The sequence below is a fragment of the Hyperoodon ampullatus genome (assembly GCF_949752795.1).
Source record: "Hyperoodon ampullatus genome assembly, chromosome: 10".
Classification (NCBI taxonomy): Eukaryota; Metazoa; Chordata; class Mammalia; order Artiodactyla; family Ziphiidae; genus Hyperoodon; species Hyperoodon ampullatus.
In genome coordinates this window covers 37394207-37417037 of record NC_136923.1, presented here as the reverse complement: position 1 = coordinate 37417037, position 22831 = coordinate 37394207, and the positions used below count along the sequence as shown (strand labels likewise).

Below are 22831 nucleotides of genomic sequence, written 5' to 3'. Positions count from 1 at the left end.
AGGCTTGGCACTCACTCGCTAGACCTGTTGTGGGCTGGTGCTTATGTCCGTTTGTGGGGCCCCGCGGACAAGAAACTGGCCACCTAGGCTGCTCCTGACCTTGGCCAAGGACACCTGTTCCCAGCCCTCAACTCTGGGCTGTCGGGAGGGGACAGGGGGTCAGGCTGAGCTCTTGGTTACTTCAGTTGGAGTAAGTGAGATCCTCTCCCTCTTAATGTCCCCTCACTTCTCCTGGGAGCTGCCCAACCATCCAAGGCAAATCTAAGCCTCTCAAGCAGCAAAGCGAGTCTCCAAAATGAACAACTACACAAGGGCCACAGGGCGCAGAGAAACAAGGTGGGAGGGGCCCATTCTGAGAGCTTCCTTCCTCCTGGGGCAGCCAGGGGCGGCCCACGTGCCTAGGCCGCTCTGTCCCCCTGCTGTCTCTCCTCCTAGAGGGCGAGTCCCCCTTGTTGCCACTTCCCCAGCCCCAGCCCGCCAGCGCGGCACAAGCTGCCAGTAGCGTCGGCCGACCCCGTGCTCTGAGCCTGTGATTTCTCGACAACCGAGCACAGCCCCTCACACAGCTGCCCCGGGTTTGGGGCTCTGGGCCCTGGGTGATGGGTGCTCGCTCTACTGCGGGCCAGCTGAGGTTCGGGGAACCACGTGCCCACTGGTCCCTGTGCGGTTCAGTCACTCCACAGAGACACGTACGCCAACTGCACAGCCGCAAACACCAGATTTAACGCCCCACCCACGCCCCGCCTACTCTCCTCTCCCAAATAGCTCTGGGGACTAAAACCAAATGAGCATGTCTCGAGATTATGTTTCGGAAAATACAGAAAAATAAACCTGTATTTCTAGAACGATGCCCCCACATTTGCCACACAAAACTATGGGGGCCTTGCTCGGGGCACAAGGCTTCGAAAGACAGCTGCCATTGGTGGGAAAGCCCTCCCCTCTGCTGGTCTTCCCTGCGGCAAAGTGAGGGGTGAGCGGGGTGAGGAAGCTCCCGTGCAGCTGACGCCCTAAGTCTGTACAGGATCCAGTGAGAAGCAGGGTCTCCCTTTCCTCCTGCTTAACTGTCCCGGTCGTGGCGGATCCCCACAGCAAGACTTCCCAGAGCCTCAGAGAAGGCGCTGGCACCCCTACCCAGCCCAGTGTCATCAGATACCCAGCCTGTCCTCCAGGAGTCAGGCCCTGGAAAAGACCCAATGGGCGGGACTAATAAAGGGCAATGGAAGCAGACCTGTAGACCAAGGCAGCAGCAGGCCGAACCCACTCAGGACAGCTGCTGGGGACAAGCTATCGGGGAATCACTACAGCCCACCCACTGTGGGACAGATTTTAGGAGTTGTGTGACAAAAGAGAAGCCAGAGCAAGAGGATGTTCTGGGGCAGATGAGAACAACCCTCAATAAAATAAGAAGCCAGATAAACCCTTCAGAGACTCTGTGGGTGAGTGGGAGGAGGGGAAATAGGTGAGCCCCATCCCAGAGGGGGAGGGGCCGACGGCTACAGCCCTGTGCCCATCAGTGGGCATTAAGTCATCAGAGCCCCCTAATATGTACTCAGTTTCCTAACAAACATTACCCATCCATGGTGCCAGGACCATGCCCATAAGAGAAACTTTAAACAGCCTTTTAAAGAGCTCTCATCTAGAACAGCATGGGGTCATTTTCCAAGAGCTGCGCAGGACAGGGACTGGCATCTGTGAGGACATGTCCTCTCCCATTATGACAGATATGGGCGTCGTTCTTACAGAGGAGGAAAGGCTTGGCAAAGTCAAGGTCTTGCCCACTGTCACAGGTTAAGAAGTGGAGCCAGAATGGTTTGACTCCAACGTCCAAAGCCTTTCCTCCCATTTGTGGCCCCCCAAGGCTCAGGGTTTTCTGGCTGAACAAGATGGGAGGGTGTCCACCATTTTTCTAAACCAGAAACAGGTGGGTACAAGCTGTTCATCCCTGGAAATGCTGGGGTGTTTCCTTAGAAAGCTGGGCATCAGATAAGGCTGTGAACCCTCCCCAACCGAACGTATCCGGCACTTGGTCTCAGTCAAAGCAGCTGGCAAAGGTGACCGGTGCAGGCTCTTTTCCAACCCAATCACTGAGAGAGAAATCATCCCGGTGTCCCCAGTGGCGGAGGAAGGAGGATAGTGCACCATATCCAGGCTGGCAGTGCCTCCCTGCTCTGTTCACTCTCCACCCGGATGGGCAGATTTGTCTGGAAGCAGAGGGCTACCCAACCTCTCAGCCCCAACAGGCTCCTCAGCCTGTCCCACACACCTGCCCTGGCAAAGGCATCAGTGTCTGCTCGGCTTGAGTTTGGAAACCTGCCGCCCCTGCACAGCAGGGGTAGCAGGGCGGTGAGGGGCCAGGGCTCATGTGGGGTTGGAGCCAGCAAAGAGCCTGCCCAGCTCTCTGGCCTGTTCCCCAAATCACCTGGAGACATCCACCCCGTGGAAGCCTCTGAAGAGCCACACGAGCCCCAGCTGCAGCCAAGGAGCTGTTTCTGGGGTACAGCACATGTGGCGTCAAGCTCCCACGGGGCAGGAGCCTCGCTCAGTCACCAGCCACACCCCCTGAATGGCCCTTTGTGGCTCAGAGTCCCAAAGCCAGGACTGCAGGGGAGAAGCACCAGAATCCTTCAGGCTCACAATAAACTTGTAACTGACGTCCATCCCCAGCCCCACAGGTAAGCCGGCCTCACATGGGCCGATGGAAGTGTGACCAATCACATGCACTCCAGAGAACCACCAAACTGCCAGCATGGTCAGACTCCTGGGGGCACAAGCTGTCCTCAGTGCCAGCACGTGGGCCCAGCCCAGGAGACCCAGGCCACACTGGGTGATCCTGATCTTAGCTTTGCACTTGTTATGTGCCTGTCCTGGTGCCCCTATACCTTTAGGAAACAATAAGAGGCTTTGGGCCTCAACTCAGGCAAGAGAGCTTCTACCCAAAACAGCATGGCCTCCCCTGACCCTTCCTCACTTTTCCCCCAGTGGGGCTGGCTCAGGCCGGCCCTCTCACAGGACACGGAGATACTTCCCTGCCACACACAGAGCCCCCTCTCCTGCTCAAGGTCTGGCTCCCCGCAGCACCAGCTCTCTGTGGCACGCTCCTCTCGGCTGGCCTCTGACCCCCGGCCTGCACTGTCCCTTCTCATAAGCGTGGACCTGGAGGCCTGAAGGGGTGGCTGCTCCACGCGGCAGAACAACTCAATAGCCCTCCCTCTACGGCTCCCTCGGGGCTATGCCTGAGGGCGGTCACAAGGAGGTCCTCCAAGTCCAAACCAAAGCTTCCTGGGGATCCCTCTCCTGCTGGACCAGAACGCCATCACCTAGCAGCAAGGCTGGAACACAAGAAGCTATGAGGCCCGCTGGCCTCCTACACAGACCAGTGATCTGAAAACAAGAGTGAGATCACAACTTCTAAAAGCCATACATATGAGGTCAATGGGTGTGGTGGAAACTGCACATGTGGGTACTCGTTCCAGGTCAACAATCCTAAGCTGTATGAGACCCCCTACAAGTCCAGATCATTCTCTGGACCTCGGTTCCCCCACCAGGACTCAAAGGTGCTTTCAAATCTGCCTTCTCATCTGGGGGACAGAATCCCTGGGCATCTGGGACCACTTGGGAGCTGTGGGTGCCACAGGTTTCAGGAAGTGGCTGGTGACAGCTGTGCTTGGTGGGGCCCTCACTACCTCCTGGAACAGAATGTGGAAGCTCAAGTCACCAAGGAGTGCAGCTGTGCACCTTCCCAGAAGGACGGGACAGGGAGGGGACTTCACGAGCCGGGGAGCCTAAGAGGACCAGACACTGCACAGAGCATCTGGGCGGGGCTTCAGCCCACTCCTCAGCCTGTGGTGCAGGCCCTCTCCCTGTGGCTTGGCAGGGGCAATACATTCTCCAAAGGAGTCAATACATCCTCCAAAGGGTTGTCAAAGAACTTCTTCCTGGAGCTGAGCCACTCTGGCCCGACAGCATGTCACAAACCCTCATAGGTCAGGGACATTTTCGGAGCACACTGGCTCCCAGTGACAACACAGGCCCAACTTCCACGGATTCGTCCCCTCGGGGAGAGCAAAGCCACTCCCGCTCCCGCTCCCAGCCCAGATGTCCACCCACACTAGGTATCTGGTCCAGCTGGCGGACTGATTTTAACAACTGCCCGAATCAAGGCTGCTCAACCGCACTCTCCTTCCTTAGGAAGCCACCCTTAGCTGACTTTGAATCGCCCCAAACCCAGGGGCAGAGTCAGACCCAACAAGGAGTCACAGCAAACCCTGGCAGACTGGGGCACAGAGTGGGGGCTAGGTTTTGCAGCTTCCCTCACACACACATACCACGTGCTTGCCCTCCGACATCAGCCCAGAGACCAGACTCTTCAAGAGTCTGTGCCCAAAAGAAAGTGCCCTGGAGGCAGAGAGGGCAAAGGAAGTGGGCCAGGTCTGCCCATGTGGCCCGCTGGAGAACCCAGCACTGAGCTGCCACCGGTGAGTGCACGGTGGTCTCACTACAGGTCTTGAGGAAGAGGAGGAGGAGAAAGGGAGAGATCAGCTCTCCAGGAAGAGGAGAGGGGTTAAAGCTAGTGCGGGGCTCTGGCCAGCTCCTTCCTCTCAGAATCGGTCTGTGGAACCCCAAGGAAGCCAGGCCCTGGGGCTCCCACACCCTGCACCTCACAGTGGGGCTGTGTTATGGGTACTCCAGGAAGAAGAGCCCCTAAGACCCACGGCACACCAATGCTAAGTTTCTGTATTTGATAGGGACTTTGGGGGGTCGGAACAGAAACAAATGTGAGCCTCACACTCCGACTCCCACTTTCATCTGAGCGGGGAGAAGCCTACCCTGCTTCACCCAACCTTCCAAGTACCACCCAAGACTCAACCTGCCTCTCCTGGTTTCCTAACACATCTCATGCCACCTCGGCTCTGCTGATGTCCCCAGAGAGTCCCCTGCTTCCCAGGCCATGAGCCCCAGGGGGTGGGACCACGACATCCATTTCATACCCCTGGTGCTCAGCCCGGTGAGCTGGGAAGCGGATGATGAATGGACAAATGGACGGCAAGATGAACAGAGGTGAGCTCGCTTCTCCTTCTGCCCCTTTCCTCTGGGCACTGCGAGTTTGGTGCCCTGAGGAAGAATTGATTTCTGAAGCCATTTCCCGTTCTCCACACCCCCAAACCACCGCTGTCCCTCATCCTGTCTCCCACATTTCCAGGTTCAACAGCAGATAGGCAACTGCGCGGTTTCTCTTGGCCCCTGTCTCACTTCTCTGGGAGAACAATGTCCACAGGTTTCCCATATGTGCTGATGCTGGGCCTGAACACAGGAATGGCCTTTTAGATGCTGCATTCAAGGCTTCTCACGCTGAGAGGTGAGTCAGCTGTCTAAAGAACGTCCACAAAAAAGGAGAAAGTGCTCGGTGATCACTTGGGATGCACCTGCCTGCACGGTGTTTCTGTGCATTGTTTTTCCTTCGTTTTCGTGGGAGGAGGAGAGGTAGCAGTGTTCATGTGGTTTTCAAACGCCCTCCTGGTTATAAGATCCGAAACTGGTTACGTGTGAATCTAAGTAACTACTTGCCAAAGGGCTAGCAAAGGTGGCTCCCCCACAGGCTGATAATAGGAGCAGCGATCATGCCAGTGCAATGGCCATATGTGACACCTAGATGTGTCGACACCAGGGGAACAGGCCCGCTGGTCCTGCACACCAGACATTTCTCTGACAGAGAGGACCAAGGGTCACCATGGGCTGAGGGCAAGCGGCCTCCAGGTCCCAAGGAAGCAGAAGAAAAGGCCCATGCCCCCACTCCAAGCCATGGCCAAGGCCCCTTGTGCTCTGACTCAGATGGCAGTGGGATCCAGAGAGCCTTGGGCTAGACGCCTCACACCTAGCTGCTGGCCCAAGAGACATGAGCACCCCACGGCCTCCCTCAGCCCTCAGGGAGGTGCAGAGAGCCTGTCCCCACTCTCCATCCCATCTGCCCCTGCTCATGGGTGCAGAAGTGGACAAACTGAAATGCTCTGGTCTCTGCACCCGTGCCCCACTTGGGTGTGGAGACCACGTCCCAGCAGGAGACACTCTGATGACCGTTCTGCTCAGCAGGAGACAGCTCAGCCACACCCAGGCCGGCTGCAGGGGAGAACCGCAAGCAGCCCACCACCCACCGGGCCCCGGGCCCAGCTACTGCCCACATAGGGGGCCAGGGCACCGGATGTGTTGGTGAAAGATGCTCAGAGAGAAGGCCTTTCTCCCTCGTTTCAGTTCTAGGAATTCCCCAATGAATGTGTGGGAAGATTTCCCTCCTTCACACCCGCCTCTGCAAGACACCTGTTGTTTCTGCCTCCAAAGGGCCCCAGGAGGCCTGATGGCAATTCAGGGCATGAGTTCCAGGGCTCTACTCAACTTCTGGACCAAGTGATGCCTGAAGTCATTGGGGACAGATTCCATTCAGCCCCTGGGAAAAGTCTGTCAACCATGTCCAGAGGCCTCCGTTCTGACCCCCCACCCAACTGAACCCCTGTACTCCCTTCTCAGCTGCAGCACCAGGCCCAGCACTTCTGCCAGAGGTCACAGGTCTTGTGGGTGGGAAACCTGCTTCTGCACCTCACCCCAATGTGCAGGCTGCGAGGGGACCACAGAACCCCTCCATCGGGCTCCAAGGGAAGGGCCACCTCAAGGCAGCACCTCCACCCCACTCCATGCCACTCAGCCCAGGCCGACGCCCTCACCTGATGTCCATGGAGTGTGTAGAGCAGCCGGCCCTCCATGAGGTCCAGGATCTTCAGGGTTGAGTCGCTGGAGGCCGTGACCAAGTAGTTTCCCGACGGGTGGAAGGAGAGGGCATTCACCGCCGCACTGTGCACTGGAGGAAGGACGTCACTCAGATGGGCTGGGAGGCCCACGAAGCCAGAAGACGGGCCAGAAGGCTCGGCACAGGTCTGGGCCGGGGCGGCCATTGCCCAGGGTTGCTATGAAGAGCCCCACAAGGACTTCCCAGGAGGGCAGCACAAACAAAGTGCAGGAGGAGACTCATCCAGAGATGAGGGCAGGCAGCAGGAGACGCAGGGCAGGCAGGAGCACGTGTGGCAAGGCCAGAGAGATCAAGCTATTCCTCCGCCTCTCCCTCCTCACGAATCAGTCAAGCTAGAGCCGAACAGAGTGCTCAAACATAACGCTCAATCTGTCTCACATGCTGCTACTTCAGGGAAACCAAATGGAAAAGAAAACCCCTGGAAATGCCAATATGATGCCCCTGCCCCAGGGGAAAGGATGGGCATGGGAGCAGGCAAGAAAACAGCTTAAGACATGCTCTTAGGAGCCAGTCAGGCCCGGGTTCCAATCCCAGCCTCCTTACTGGCCCACCCCGGGACCCTGAGCGAGCATTTTCACACACTGAGCCCATTTCTCCTTCTGTGGCACAGCACCCACAAGTTAGGGTGCTGTAGGCATGCTGCCAGGTGAAGCCTGTGAGGCCTCTGTACAGAGTGAGCCCTGATGTCCCTCTCTGCTACCCCAGGCATCCCATGCTACTCCAGGTCCTGCCATTTAACCCACTCGACAGCTCAAGCCCATCCACGATTCTTCCCCACTGCTCGAGCCCAACCTCACCATCCACGCTGGTGTCCCTCACTCTCCAAGATCTGGCCACACCAGCTCTGTCAGCTCCCTATCTGTGGGACCTTCCCACCCCTTGTTCCCCCTGGGCCGGGAAGACTCTTGCCCACCTCTTCCCCAGACCCTGCAGCTCACTCACAGCTCAGTCACCTCCTCAGGGAAGCCTCCCCTGACCTCGCCATCAGGGTCACCCCCTTGTTTGGTCCCTCCTGAAGCACCATGAGTCTCTTCACAGCAGGGTTTTTACATTTATGTGCAGCTATTTGGTTCCTGGCTGGGTCCCCCATGAGACCATGTGCTCCATCAGGCAGGGGGCTGTGTTGGGTCCTTGGCTCCTGGCTCAGTGCCTGACACTGAGCGGGACTCAAAAAGCAGTTGGTCAGTAGGTGAACTGGACCAGGCAGGCCACATGGGGACATCAACGTGTGGACCAGCCATATCACAGCTTAGAGTAGCTGCTGAGGAAGACCCAGGTGCCTTCGTACCCATTACTACAGGCCTCGTGAGTGAAACCAGAGGGGCTAGGATAACCATGACCCCGCCAAGTCAGAACTGCCACAAACATAAAGGCAAATTCTAAAACCAACCCCTCATCCTGGCACCGTGAGACTACAGGAACCACTGCTGGACCAGTAAACACACCCACCATGAAACGGCCCTCAGTAGAGCTGACTGAGGTGCACGAAGCCCCTCAGACACCAGGCCAGCCGATGTGCAGACGTGCCGGGGAGTGTGGATTCACGTTCCCAAGCACACTTAGGGGAGACACTAGGGCTTTACATAACATGATCTTTAGGTCTAAACACTCTCTCAGCACCAGGAACTCCAAGAGACGGCCTGGAGTGGGGCTGATGGGGTCTCCAGAGCCAGCTCCTGGAGGCGGAGTCCAGAGCCCCTCGGCCAGACGCTCTCCCACACTCAGGGCCATGAGGCAGGGGGCGGCACCCTCAGTGTTTACCAGAAATGGGGGCATGGAGAGAAGAGAAAAAAAGCCAGAGCCAACCCCAGCAAAACTGAACAGGCACCGGCCACAAGCAGCAGCAGAAAGAACGTTAGTGGCGCACAGGGTGTGCCTGTGACTCCCCACGTGTGGGGCGCACACCCACGTGTGCAGACCCAGAGGAAGGTGTGGACAGAAGCTCCAGACACAGAGCAGGGGTGCTCTCTGGGGAGGACAGGAATAGGGGGACTTCTAATTATTACTCTACATACTTCCAAAAAATATTTTTTCAGCTTTAGAATATAGTCACTATGATTATACAACTGAGCAAATGATAAAAAGTGAATCCTTCCCTCCCCCAAAACGAGCATGTCACGCCTGGGGAGAAGGAGACCCAGGCTCTGCAGGCACTTCAGGCTGTGCTTCTATAGGCTGCGAGCCCGTGTGTGCTCCTGAGGGGCTGGCTGTGCTCGCCAGAACGCTGGTTCACACCCGCGGTGAGTGGGGGTAGGAGAGGGGCACAAACACTGCGAGATGCCCCTGAGGAGTCCCGCCCACCCCTGACCCCTCGGCCCACAGTGGGACAGCTTTGAGAGGCAGCTGCCCTCCATCTATCTCACCACGCCCCAATCTCCCCTTGGGCCTCCTTAGATGCTGCTCCTGGCACATCTGCCTCGCTGAGCCTGGAGAAGGGCGCGCTATTCTTGCTTCTGCAGCCCCTGGCAGCCTGTGCTGGCATGAACGCCCCCCAGCCCCTCCCCGAGACAAAGCTGGCAGGGGACAGCCAGCAGCAGCGTGGATCGGGGGAGGCAAGCTCAGGAAACACAGGGTTTGCCCAGCACCAGCAGGGCGGCAGGGGCAGGGCGTGGTTACCACACCAGGTTCTCCCACCTGGTCAAGCCCACCCAAGGGAGGGAACAGCCACCCATCCTCCCAACCGGCCCAGGGAAGGGTGCCCGAGGCCCTGCTCCACTATTAATGGCAGGAATAGCTAAGGCCTCTTGGCTGGGGTAGAAATATCTGGAACCATTTACTCCAAAACAAGGCTTAGCCTGGCAAGCCAGGCTTTTGGGAATGTGCCAGCCCCACCTTTCCCCACTCGCTCTCCTGCCTCACCCACCGGCCCCGCCAGCCTGGAGCAGCCTCTCTGGCTCTGCTGAGGGTGGGGCTGTACCAGGGAGGCCTCATAGAATCAGCCCTGCATGACAGTCTCCCACGGAGGCCTGGCTGCCCCACGAGGGGGTGAGCCTCCCGTCACGAAGCCCTGAGCAGTGACAGCACACAAACAATCCACTTTTCACCAAGCCCAAAGTTGCAGGCCCTCCGCCTAGCTCCATGGCAGACATAGGTGACAGCTGATGGCAGGCTGCCATTTGGGCACAATGTGGGCTACACCCCACCCCCACCGCGACCCCAAAGAAGGGACTCCAGCTCAGGGTCAGAGATGTACCAGCGTCAATGTTCTATAGGTCACCAGGATGCCAGGGAGGGTGGGACTGAGGCCACTGCAGACCCTGCCCCCAAGTACTGGGAACGGGCCACAGCCTGCAGGCAGCAGGTGGCCTAAGGAGAGACCTGGCTATCCACAAGCTGCCCGCACAGCTCTGCTTGTAGACCCCTCAGCAAATCTGGCCCACTGCCCAGTGGATTCCAAACTGGCCATGGGACCCACAGAGACCCACAGGTGCCCAAGGTGCCCAAGCAGGAGGTCTCCTTCGGGCCCCACCACATGCCCACCACAAGGGGCTCGGCTCGCTCTGCCAGGGTGGCCTCTCACAACGCACAACTGGCATTACTAGTGACACAGTGGCTGTGGGCTCACAGGAGGCTATGGGTTCACACAGTGAAGGTGCTCTGACAGCAGCAGCAAAGGACACTCCGAACAGTCATCTCGCGAATGTCGTAGGAACACCCGCTCAGGGATGGTGGGCGAGAGCCGGTGAGTTGGCCAGAGCAGGTGGGACGGTGCACTGCCTCCTGATCAACCCTTTCGGTCTCCAAACGCCAAAAAGGGTGCAGGCCTGCACTGCTGGTTGCACAGCGGCTTTAAAACCCTCCGTGACCACGTCTGGGGTAGGGAGGGGGTCCAGGGACATGCTAAGGACCAGTAGACAGAGAAGCTGGGACTCTGAGCTCTAACTGGAGTTTCTGGAGAGAGCCACACCAAGCCCTTTTGGGGGCCTCAGGCAAGTAAATGACTAGAATCAACATGGTGAGAGGAACCCATAGCTTCCCAGCTGTGTGACCTGGGCAAGCCTCAAACACCCCATCTGTGAAATGGGGAGTAGCCCTGCCCTGCTGACCACTCAGGCCTGTCCCTGGATAATGAACCCGCACGTGCCTGGAAACCGCAAAGCACATTAAGGGATCCGGGACAGAGCTGCTGCTGCTCAATGTCTGAACAGTCTTAGTGTGGGCTCAGAGCAGGCGGAGCCCACCCCACCTCCGTGGGGACTGGCACTCCCGGGGCTCCAGTGCCCCACCAACTCCTTGCTGAACTGGGAAATCAGAACTGCTCCCTGCAGTGACAGGCCAGAGCAAGAAACTCCTCGCCTGAGACAAATGGTGCCAGCTGCCTGCTGTAGCCCAGAGTGATTCCAACAACCCAACATGGGACTGGAAGTGCCCTCCACGGAGCAAGATCACGGCGGCTGGCCACAGGCTGGCTGCGCTTGCTGGCCACACATTTGCAGTATCATGAACCAATTTCTCTCAGAAGAGCCCAACAGCTTATGCGCCCAAAGCCCAATTAGGGAAGACACTGGATGTCACTGTCCTTAAACACTCCCCCCTGGGTGTCCTAGGGGTCAGGGACAGAAAACAGCTCAGATGCCTGCTACCGCGGGGCTGGGAGCCCTACTTGGGGAATCAGCTTCCCAAGAGATCCCCGGCACCTCTTCTGGGTGGGGGGACAGCTGCTACTCAGGGGCTAGGAGGGTCTCTCAGGTAGAAGGTTCTGCCACGGAGCTCTCTAGGGGAGCTGCTGAGCACACCTGACCAGGCCCCTCCCCAGCAAACAGGGTGAGGGCTGTCACCCCCAACCAATGAGCTCAGACCTGCCAGGCTCTCCTTGAGCCCCGGAGGCTGAGCCCAGAGGTGGTGGGATGAGTCTGCTGCCTTGTGAATACCCACCGTGTGCCATGCATTGGGCAGGGAGCTCAGAGGGAACCGGGTTATTTATGGGGTACTCCAGGCCCCCCGAAGCCTCTGGTCTCTATTAGGGGTGGCTTAGGAATAAGATGCTGCAGGCTCACTGAGTGGCTCTATCACAAGAGGAAAGGACAGCAGCAAAAACAAACTGAAATCTCACTGTGGAGCCTGTCAGCCTCATGCACCTCAGGCCCCCTCAGGACTTGACCTCTGATGCTATCCAAGTCCACCCCCAGCCCTGGGCCCTGCCACTCACTGATCTCCCACCCCCACCCACTGCCAAGACTGCTCCCCCAGGAATCTCTCCCCAGCACCCTCCACTCTCCTCAACTGCTCTGCATCATGCCACCCCCTGACCGCCCTCTTTAGGAGACCCTGTTTTCCTTCAGTCCCCTGGCTCTGCTCTCCTCAGCCCTCCATCACGGGAAAAGCGGGCTCCCCCTGCTCACTCTGGCTGCTTGTGGACCTTTTTCTTCCACAGCCCCTCAATCACAGGGATGCAGGATGTGGCCTCAGCCCTTCTCACATCCCAGATCCCTAGGCCCAGCTGGCCCCTCCACCCCATAGCATCAGCTTCTGCCTCTATTCAGTCTCCAAAACCCACCCCCTGGGCCTGACCCCTGCCCCACTCTGATGCCCAGCTCTCACCCGACATCGGGCATTGACAGCCCACCCACCAGTCACCTAGGCACATGGCTTCCTACCCAAGCAGGCTCTCAGCACTGCTGTCCTCTCAGATGCCCCTCACCCTTTCACCCCTGTCCCAGCACTTCCAGCCAGGCTGCATCTTTGGGACCCTGGGCTAGAGCATGGCATTCAAGGCCCTCCCCTGCAGGTACCTGTTGCTGCACCTCGCCAACACCAGACCTAGGTTCCTGATCCATCAGAGGTGGGCCTGGACTCTCCCAGAGTCACCTGGAGATTCTCTTCACCAGTATCAAGATTTATGTGGTACAAACCATGTACCCAGTAGTGTATTGTAATCCTCATGTGGATTCTCCCATCAGATCCTCACAATCCCCATAAGGCAGGCTACCACCACCCCTTCACAGACAGGAAACAGAGCCCGTACTCCTAACTACTGCTCTGCCTCATCACCTCCCTTCCTGTCTCTCCCTGTCCAAGTCCTCCCTCCTGACCCCACGCTCAGAGGTGGCCTTCCCACCCAGCACTCCTCTGCACCTCCCACCTTCCGCCCAGTCAGCTATGCAGATGTACCCAGCCTCCAACTCAGGCCTGGCCCAGAGCAGGAGGAGAAAGGCCTCTGAGCCTGAAGGAGAGGAGGGAGAGGCGTGGTCTCCAAGTAGAGGGCAGACCCTGCTGGGGCTCTGCTCAGGAAGCCTCTGTCTGAAACAGCATCAGTGACAAACCCCAGGACTCCCTGTTGAGGAAAGAACCATTCTCGTGGCTGGCCCCTGCCACCTGGTGGTGGTGTACAGTACTGCAAGCCTGGACCAACTGGGCCCGCCTCGCTGGGAGACCAGACCTCCTGACTGAGACTCAGCATCACTGTCATTGTGACTAACACTGTGCCTGGTTCCTGTTTTGTGTGAGGCACTCTGTAAGTTCTTGTCATGGACCAACTCATTACCCTCCCAACACTACCTAAGAAACAGGCCTTATCATTGTGCCAGGGGGCCCAGAGAAGTCAAGTAACCTGCCCAAAGTCACACAGCTAAAAATGATGAAGCTGGGTGCAGAGTCACCCTCCACCATGTGCTTTTCAAGACCAGGATCCACTCCCCCTTCTTGGAGGGTCTGTTCCTTCAGTTATCCCAAGAAAGTCCTGGCCTCAAACATCTGAGAATTGGAAGGGCTTGTGGGGAGTAAGGGGAGAGCTCTGAACCCCATGCCCCACACCTTTCTCCAGATATGTCCTTCCCATTTTCAGGTGTGAATTTTGGAAGTGAGCCCATGGACTTGAAACTTAATCCCAAGTCAACAACCACAGTTCTTCAAACAACGCCAGCTCTGACTCTCCCTGGTCTCAGCCCTGAGCCCCCAGGCCTGCCCACCCATTCTGCCCCCTGCACAACTCCCAGTTCCTCCTGTGGCCCTTCACCAGCTCCCTCCCCTGGGCCCCATCCCCACAACTGGGGTGACTTAGGACTCTGCCCAGTCATACCTGCTCTGAGGCCAGTTCCATATCCCAGTACCTTCAGCTCTCTCATCGTAAGCTCACCCAAGTCTGCCCCCACTCCCACCTCCCTCCTGCAGCCCCATACCAGCCCACGTCGACAGCCCGCTGCCCTGCCTTCCAAGGGCTATAATTAAATATATATATAAATAAGGGGACACAGCACCGGGGCTGGCTTCCAAGCCTGGCCCCCTCCATATGGCTCATGGCTCCACATCTGTGGAGGACACCGTGGAACCAGAGGTGGCTAAGGTCCCACCAACACTGACCTCTTTTGACAGACCTGTCTCCTTCACCACCTCCAGGGCTGTCACCTTGGCCCTGGAGGACAGAGCCTCCATTACAGGGGGAGGTGAGTGGCATGGGCAGCCCCTGAGAAGTGCCCCTCAAGAGGAGCCCTGGCCAGAGCCCCACTGAGAGCCCCCATCTGGACCGCAGTGTGCGTGAGGTTCTGCCACCTCGTAAGTGGGCACCAAAGGGCTGGTGGATGCCAGTTAGCACCACGCTCTATCTCCGGGCCAAGGTTCCAGGACAGCCACGACATAGACTACCCACCCCTGAAGATCCCAACAGACCCAGGACTCCCCCCTAACCCCAAGCCAGCCACAGCTGTCCTCAGGCCCATTTAAGCCCCACAGCCAAGAGCCGGACACCCGGCGTGGCACAGTCCCACTGCAGCCACTCGGGGACACTCACACTGATAGTGCTGCAAGAGCCGGTGAGTCCGCACGTCCCACACCTTCACCGTGTTGTCCATGCCGGCGGCGGCGATGCACGTGCCGCTGGGGTGGAAGTCCACGTAGGTGACAAAGCTGGAAAGGGGGCCACCGCATGCTGTAGGAGGTCCGCCCCAGCTCAGAACAGACCCCCAAACATCCAGCACATCCCCATCCCCACACACCTGCTCACACTCTTCCCTCAGCCCAGAATACCTCCCTACTGCCCTGTATCTTTACCAGGCGGCCAAGGGAGAACAAGAAGGAGAGGGTGAGAACAGAGGCTAGCAGTGACCTGAGGGGCACTTACCAGGGAGCAAGTCTCAGCACCAACTTCTAAATGCGAGCAGAGAAAGTTGTCTTCAGACCAAAGGTCAGCCAGCTGCTCGGGTGCTTTCAGGTAGAGCTGGTGCCCCTACCAGAGCAGGAGGCAGGGCAGGCCCTGCCAACTGAGGCCCAGATATCAAGGGCCAGCAGGGTCCCAGAACCACTGGCTCACCTATTTCTAGAAGACAAGCCAAGGGCCCTCAATATACTCATATGTGACACCCAGGCTGGTATCGTGGCCAGCCCTCGGGAGGGACCCTTACCTGGGGCTCCCAACCTAACAAGGGGCAGACGCTGGGGTTCATCTAGGAACCCAGATTGGGTGAGTCCCTGCTCAAATGCAGGCTCATCCCTCTCAGTGATGCAGCATGATATGAACAGCCACCATCCACTACAAGAACCTGATTAGCCTTTCACTTATAAAGTCATCACCAAGGAGAACATCCTTTTGGGGGTCTGGGTTCAACCTCTTTAGACAGACGTGTCACAATTTTGAGAACTAGAAAGTGAAGGGAAAAGAGAGGCCTCGAGAGTTTCATGCCTTTATCTTTATCTTTATTCCTGTCCTGCCCCTAGGTTCTTCATAAACATTTTTTTTTTTTTAGATTCCATATATATGTGTTAGCATATGGTATTTGTTTTTCTCTAAAACGCAAACGTAGAGAATGGACTTGAGGACACGGGGAGGGGGAAGGGTAAGCTGGGACGAAGTGAGAGAGTGGCATGGACATATATACACTACCAAATGTAAAACAGCTAGCTAGTGGGAAGCAGCCGCATAGCACAGGGAGATCAGCTCGGTGCCTTGTGACCACCTAGAGGGGTGCGATAGGGAGGGAGGGAGGGAGACGCAAGAGGGAGGAGATATGGGGATATATGTATATGTATAGCTGACTCACTTTGTTATAAAGCAGAAACTAAGACACCATTGTAAAGCAATTATACTCCAATAAAGATGTTTAAAAAGAGTTTCATGCCTTGAGGTTAAGCACTCTTACTGTTTGTGGGGATGGTGATGAGGCAGAAACTTCCGCCCACACGCGAAAAGACACAGAGCCAGGGAGCAGCAGAGACATGGCGGTGGGCCCCAAGTGCGGCCACTGGAGGCCACTAGGTCCTCTTTGAGCCCAGGTCTATGTTTTTCTCGAGCGCCTACAGGTGGAGGACAGGGTCTGGGGACTCACCTGCCATGCTCACAGTACGAGTGGACACACTCCCGGCTGGTCTTGTCCCACACCTTGACAGTCTTGTCATCACTGGCAGACACGATGAGCCGCCCATCCGGGGAGAACCTGAACCAGGCGGGGCACAAGTCACATCACCAGTCAACAGACATCACGGGCACCACACACCATCTTCCACAGTCACCCTTCCTGAGCTGCCCACCACCTGACCTCAGGAACCCTCCTGGGCCATATGCCCTGCTCTGACCCTGAGTGATCCTGGGCAAATGCCTTTCTCTCTACAAGATGGGTCAGAAGGGTGCCTACCTCCTGGTAAGCAGGTAGGCAATAGCGTCACACGCAAGGCCCCCAGCACTGCACATGGCAACATGCATGCTGACTGCTGGTACTTGGCCTCATTATCCTGTTCCCAGGTGCCCTGAATCCACATCTAACTCTGAGAATGGGTCAGCAAAACCAACCGGCTAACAAAAAAGGAGTGGAGGTTCTGGGGACCCACCACCAAAGGCCCGGTGTGAGTTCAACACTTGTTTGCTGGCAGGGCCCCTCCTATTCTCAGGAACCCAATGGTGAGGGCCTCTCAGAATAATCAGGGACCTCCCAGGACAGAGGAATGAGGGCCCTGGAGAACAAGTAACTTCATGGGGTCCCCAGAACACAGCTCAACAGTCCCCAACCTCTGACTCCCATGGTTTCCCAGTGTCCCCAGACACCCCATCCTCTTCCTCCAGAGCACAGAGATTCGACACGTGAGATCTCTGTTGAAAGGAACAGAATAAGCTAGAAGCAGGCACAGCTGTGTCTGCAATTCTTAGACCTTGAAAGGTGCTTTGAATCAGCTGGCCCCCATCCCCACGGCACTGGCCCCCACACCAAAGGGAGAACCGGCTTCCAGACCAACCCCTCTCAGAAGCCTGGGCCCCCATCTGGCAGCTCTGAAGCAAAATCAACCTCTGAGGAGCAGAACGTCCTCAGAGGAAAGTAGGCAAGCCTTAGTGCCAGACACTCAGCTTCCAACTCCAGCTCTGCCACTTACTCCCAATGTGCCCCACGGCAAGATACTACACTATTCTGAGCCTCAGTTTCTTCATCTGCAAAATGGCAACAATGCCACCTACTTGCGGGACTGCCATGAGGAGTTAGAAGAAAATGTCTAGTGGTGGTACTGACGTTATCTTGTTGTTGCTATTGCTAATAAGTGGCCCCTGATGACTCACCTTGGGCTCCATCAGCACAGGCGTCAGGGGTCAGTCGTGGCTGACAATGGACTAACTTACTTGTCATGCATTAGCTCAGTGAAGCTTGGACAACTTACAATGTGAGAACTATTATTGTTCTTTTTCACACACAAGGAAGTTAAGGTTCAGGAAGATGAAGAGTGGCTAAGTAACTTGTCCAAGGTCACAGTGCTAGCACCTGGCAACTCCTCTGTGCCCTCCAACCCCCGGGGTCCCTCCAGCGGTCTCCAGGTAGGACACTACTCACTTGGCACAGCGGACCCAGTTGATGTGCTGGCTCAGGGAGAACAGGAATTTCTGGCGATGAGTTGACCACACCTTGACTGTCTTGTCGTCGGAGGCTGTCACGAAGGACTGGCCATCGCTGCAGAAATGGACGCTCCTCACTGTGGCCGTGTGTGCACGAAACACGGTTGACTCACCTTTGCTGCAGGGATGGGTATCCAGAGTCAGGAAACCCATAAACCCATAACAGCAACATAAGGGCACATCGAAGCCCTCCCCACCCCTCAGAACCCTCCCAAAGTAAATCCAGGCTTGAGTGCCTCAGTCCCCAAAAAGGGAAGCCAGAGCCTCACCCACGAGCAAGCAGTGTCAGGTGGAATCCCTTCCAGGATGGCTGAGGTCAGCCCAGAATCTCCCTATTGGCCCTAAGGGGAGGGCCCCGACTGAAGCCCCAGCTTCTGATGGTACCTCCTTGGAAGTGGGGCAGATGTCCCACTGTGACCAGTCCAACACTAGGGCCCAGACTCAGACAAGCCCCTCCAAGCCTTTAACTCACACGTTGGGTACCCAGATGCGGACAGTCTTGTCGCGGGAGCCCGAGGCAAGCAGGTGTCCCGAAGGGGAGAAGTTCACACAGGTGACGGTGTCCTTGTGGCCGGCAAAGCGGTAGGCACGTGACTGGGGCTTCATGTGCCACACCATGAGGCATGAGTCCATGGAGCCACTGGCTGAGGAGAAAGCAGATGCCATGACGCTCGGCTCAAGCAGGCCCGGAGCCTCCACCAGGATGCTGGAGATGGGTAGGTGGTGGGGTGCAGGCAGCAGGGACAGCCCAGCTCTGCCTTCTCCATGGGGACAGGCCACACCTCCAGTGACTGCTGAGCAGGAGTTTGGAGAGCCTAGGGCCTGTCACCACTCCAGGCAGCAGGCCCACACAGCAACCAGACCTGGGCTGTAACCGAGGGTCCCGGGTCTCCCCACAGACACACTCTGCGGCTCGAGAGAGCAAGTCCTCACAAAATTGGGGAGCCAGCTCAATCCAGTGGCCTTTTTACCATTAAGAGGACCCATCAGAAGCCTAGTGGAGGTCCCCAGAACAGACCAAAAATGACTTCAGTTTCCTCTTAATCTCCAGGGTATCACGAGACCAGCAGCTTCTGGCAGGGGACCTTGACCACTGGATGAAGGGGGAGCCTTGTCCATAGAAACAAGAAAGCTGCAGCCGCGACAGCTGTGTATGAACCCCCAGGTGGCTAAGGAGGGAGCACTCGGCTGCAGCATAAGGGCAGTGGGGGGACGGGAGCACCCAGCTCTGCTCCCCATCCTTCTCAGTGGTGGGCGTCTTCAACAAGGAGGTGTGCCCGTGGTACTGTGGACAACAGAATCAATAAAGACCCAAGGAAAAAGCCACTGTTAAGGGCTCATTCTGCAGGCCAGACCTGAGAGGTGGATGGGGTGTGCAGGGAAAAGCCCAGAACCGGGTCCTAACCTCAAAGGCTGTGTGACCTTAGCAAGGCCCCCAACCTTTCTGAGCCTCACACTCCACATGCAGAATGGAGCTCATAAAGCCTAGCGCCCAGAGAGCTGGCCAGCTGAAGCAGGAGGTAGGTCTAGACAAAGCACCTGGGTCCTCGCTGTGCCCTGCTCCCCCCACGCCACACCTCCCGGGAGGAAACACGACCTTCCCAGCTCATAACCTAGTGCCTAGGACAAGATGCCTCTTCTTACCCAGCTGCTTCATGTTGAGACTGAAGTCCACACAGGTAACTGCATCCCGGTGGCCCTTAAAATGCCTCTCCAGTGAGGGGTCCTCCTGAGGGAGAGCCAGGGTCAAATATGTGAAGCCTGGATGAGGAAGGGGCTTCCCCAGGGCCAAGACTCTTCCTATAACAGCCAGCAGCATTTAAAAATGCTCAAGGCAGTGGTTGAGAGTCCGCCTGCCGATGCAGGGGACACGGGTTGTTCGTGCCCGGGTCCGGGAAGATCCCACATGCCACGGAGTGGCTAGGCCCATGAGCCATGGCCGCTGAGCCTGCACGTCCGGAGCTCCGCAACGGGAGAGGCCACAACAGTGAGAGGCCCACGTACCACCAAAAAATAAATAAATAAATAAATAAAACAAATGTTCAAGGCATGATCTTGTATATAGAAAATCCTAAGGAATCACTAAAAAATCTATTAGAACTAATAAACAAGTTCAGCAAGCTTACAGGATACAAAATCAATATACAAAAATCAAGTAAACCAACAATGAACAATGTGAAAAATAAAAGTATGATAACAATTCCATTTATGATACGTAAAAAAGAACAAAATACTTAGGAATAACTTAACAAAAGAAGTGCAAGACATATGAGAGCTAAAAAACATCATTGAAAGAAGTATAGAAAGACCTAGATAAATGGGAAGACATCCCATGTTCATAGTTTGGAAAACTTAATATTGTTAAGATGAAATACTCCTCAAGTTGATCTATAGAGTGAACAGAATCCCTTTCAAAATCTCAGATGCCTTTTTTTTTGCAGAAATTGACAAGCTCATCCCAAAATTCACATAAAATGTAAAACAAACAGAATAGACAAAACAATGTTTAAAAATAAAAACAAAAACCAGTCACTGTAGAAAGCAATTTGGTAGTTCTACAAAAAGTTAAACAGAGTTATCAAATGATCCAGCAATTGTAGGTAAATACCCATAAGAGTTGAAAGCATTTTCACACAAAAACTTGTACACAAATGTTCATAGCGGGATTATTCATAATGGCCCAAAAGTGGGCAAACCTTAATATTCATCAACAGATAAATGGATAAACAAAATGTGGTATATCCATACAACAGAATATTAGTCAGTCATAAAAATGAACTACTGACACATGTTACAACACGGATAAACCTTGAAAACATTATGCTAAGTGAAAGAAGCCAGACACCAAAGGCCACATTTTGTCTGATTCCATTTATATGAAATGTCCAGAAGAGGCAAATCTATAAAGATAGAAAACAGATTAGTGGTTGACAGGGACTGGGCGGGGGCGGCGGAGGGGGACCAGTCAGTAAGAAGGGGAGTGACTGCTTAATGGGTATGGGTTTCTCTTTGGGGTGACAAAAATGTTCTGGAAATAGACAGTGATGGTTGCACAATATTGTGAGTGTACTAAAAACCACTAAATTTTACACTTCAAAAGGGTGAATTTTATGGTATGTGAATAATATCTCAATAAAGTTATTTTTCGAAAGACCCAAGAAGAGAAAATGGGGACTTTCAGCACCCTCATCTCAGGAATCAGATCCTATACCTTCAGTCCCACTGTGGACCGACCAGTGAACCCAAAGGTCAGCCCTGAATAAGCCCCCAGTGGCTTTATGACCATCTCCACTCCACCCAACATCAGAGAAGCAGTAGCTTAGGGAGACATGGAGATAATATTCCAGAGATTCTCTCCATCCAACAGCAATTCATGTTGGAGAGTTATAGTCCAGCCATGCAGACATCTCCCCCTACCCCAAATATCTTAAACCTCAAAGAAGCATTTTGGGGGCACCAGGGAGCCCAGCAAAGCCTCCTCTTGAGGAAAAAACGGCCTTGGGGCAGAACAAGGACTGCAGGGAGCTGTAACCAGAACAAAGGCTCCCGTGGCCCCTTGCCCAGCTCCACGCCCCAACACACCAGCCGGAGTCCTCCTTTCAAGAGAAGGAATGGCAGCTGGAGGAGGGCGGGGAACTGAGCAGAAACTGCTCCACCTGAACTTGTAAGAATAAGGGTAAAATAGTGCACCCTCTAGAGGCAAGTTCAGATCCGCCCCTAACCAGGGGACGCCTGAAATCTCCCGACACCCTCTCTTCCAATCCCACAGGCTTGTTGGTTCCTCATCTCCCCTAAAGGTGGTTTATATATTGGGGTGGGGGGTGAAACACCACTAGAGATCAAAAGGCCTAGTTCCTAGTCTGGGCCCTCTGCTCACATGCCCAGACACCCAAGGAAGCCAACAGGCCACCACCCAGCGTCCTTGACTTTCAACCCAGCCAGAGGACCAGGCAGGTTCAGGTTCAAAACCACCTCTCAAAAAGAGGGGCTTTGGAGTGCTCCCCTCTGGCCTCACGAAGAACCTGGGACTCAGAGAGGGCAGTCTGGCCCAGGTCACACTACAGGCCTGGGCCGTCCCGGGCATCCCGGGGGCCTGCTGTTCCCACACGTCGTAACAGGGTGCACCCTCAACAAACCCCCACATTCAGCCAGCCACTGCTCAGGATAAGGAGACAGAAGCCAGAGAGGCCCGGCGCTGGCCCCAGGTCACACCTCCAGTCGGGCCATACAAGTGTCTCCCCCGCTAGGGGGAGATGCAAATCCTGGGGGCAGAGGCTGGTTTGTTAGCCCCGGTAGCCCGAACAGAGCCTGGCTCGCAGGAGGCGTTCACCAGGTGCCCGTACTCAAGTGCCCCCTGCACAGACGGTAAACTGGAGCCAGAGAAGACCGGCTCGGAACCCTCCGTCCGGCTAGGCGGGGAGACTAAAGCCCGGGCGGCCGCAGCTGGCAGGAACTTACCAGGCAGGGCGCGGCCATGGCGGGGCCAGGGGCGCCCAAGGCGCCAGAGGAGCCCGAGGAAGCAGCGGCTGCAGTTGCGTCCCTTTCAGTTTCCGCGCCCCCAACCGCCGCCAATAGCAACGCGGGTCGCTTCGCCTCGCCCCGCCCACCGCGATTAAAGGAGACGCGGCGCCTCGGCTTTTTGTCTCCCGACTGGAAGGAGAGCTGTATGGCCGGCTCCATGGTCTCCGTGTCCAGCGCCCCCAGGCCAGGCAGCCTACAGACAGCGCCGCCAAAGGCCTCTGTCCACCGTCACTCATTCCCCCTGAGAAATTAAAAAGTCCAGGATGAGAGATTCGCCCCACCGACCCGTACCCCGGCTAACGAGACGGCGAGCACAGCCTTCTGGGAAATGCAGTTCCAAGACGCCCTCATCCTTGTGTCTAGAGGAAAGTGGGACTACATTTCCCAAGATGCCATGAGGGCGGGACCGTGAATAACATCCCGAAGTGAACGCTTTAAGGATCCCGGAAGTGGAGATCCTTAAAGCGTTCACTTTGGGTTGGTAATTGTGGCTCGTTGTGTTTGGTCCTCTTCAAGCGCCCGCGAGGCCGGCTTTTCTCTCAGTACCCCATTAGAAGCCAATTATTCACCCTTCGGGAATTCTTTAAGTAGTTCGCCCTTCCGAACGCGCTTAAAACAGGTGTCGAGGGCTTTCCTGGTGGCGCAGTGGTTGAGTGTCTGCCTGCCGATGCAGGGGACATGGGTTCGTGCCCCGGTCTGGGAAGATCCCA

At 56.1% G+C, this 22831-nt stretch overlaps 1 protein-coding gene across 1 annotated transcript in view; it reads right to left on the bottom strand.

The window, feature by feature from the left end:
* Window positions 1–22280, bottom strand: part of POC1A (POC1 centriolar protein A) — a gene marked incomplete at its 5' end in the record, with an annotated part of 73535 nt that extends 51255 nt beyond the window's left edge. The window contains 7 exons of the mRNA XM_079713967.1: window positions 6714–6847; window positions 14523–14638; window positions 16054–16161; window positions 17539–17718; window positions 18073–18244; window positions 19245–19329; window positions 22059–22280. Coding sequence (XP_079570093.1) covers window positions 6714–6847; window positions 14523–14638; window positions 16054–16161; window positions 17539–17718; window positions 18073–18244; window positions 19245–19329; window positions 22059–22280 — 1017 coding nt within the window. The remainder of the gene's footprint in view (window positions 1–6713; window positions 6848–14522; window positions 14639–16053; window positions 16162–17538; window positions 17719–18072; window positions 18245–19244; window positions 19330–22058) is intronic.
* Window positions 22281–22831: the final 551 nt, after the last annotated feature.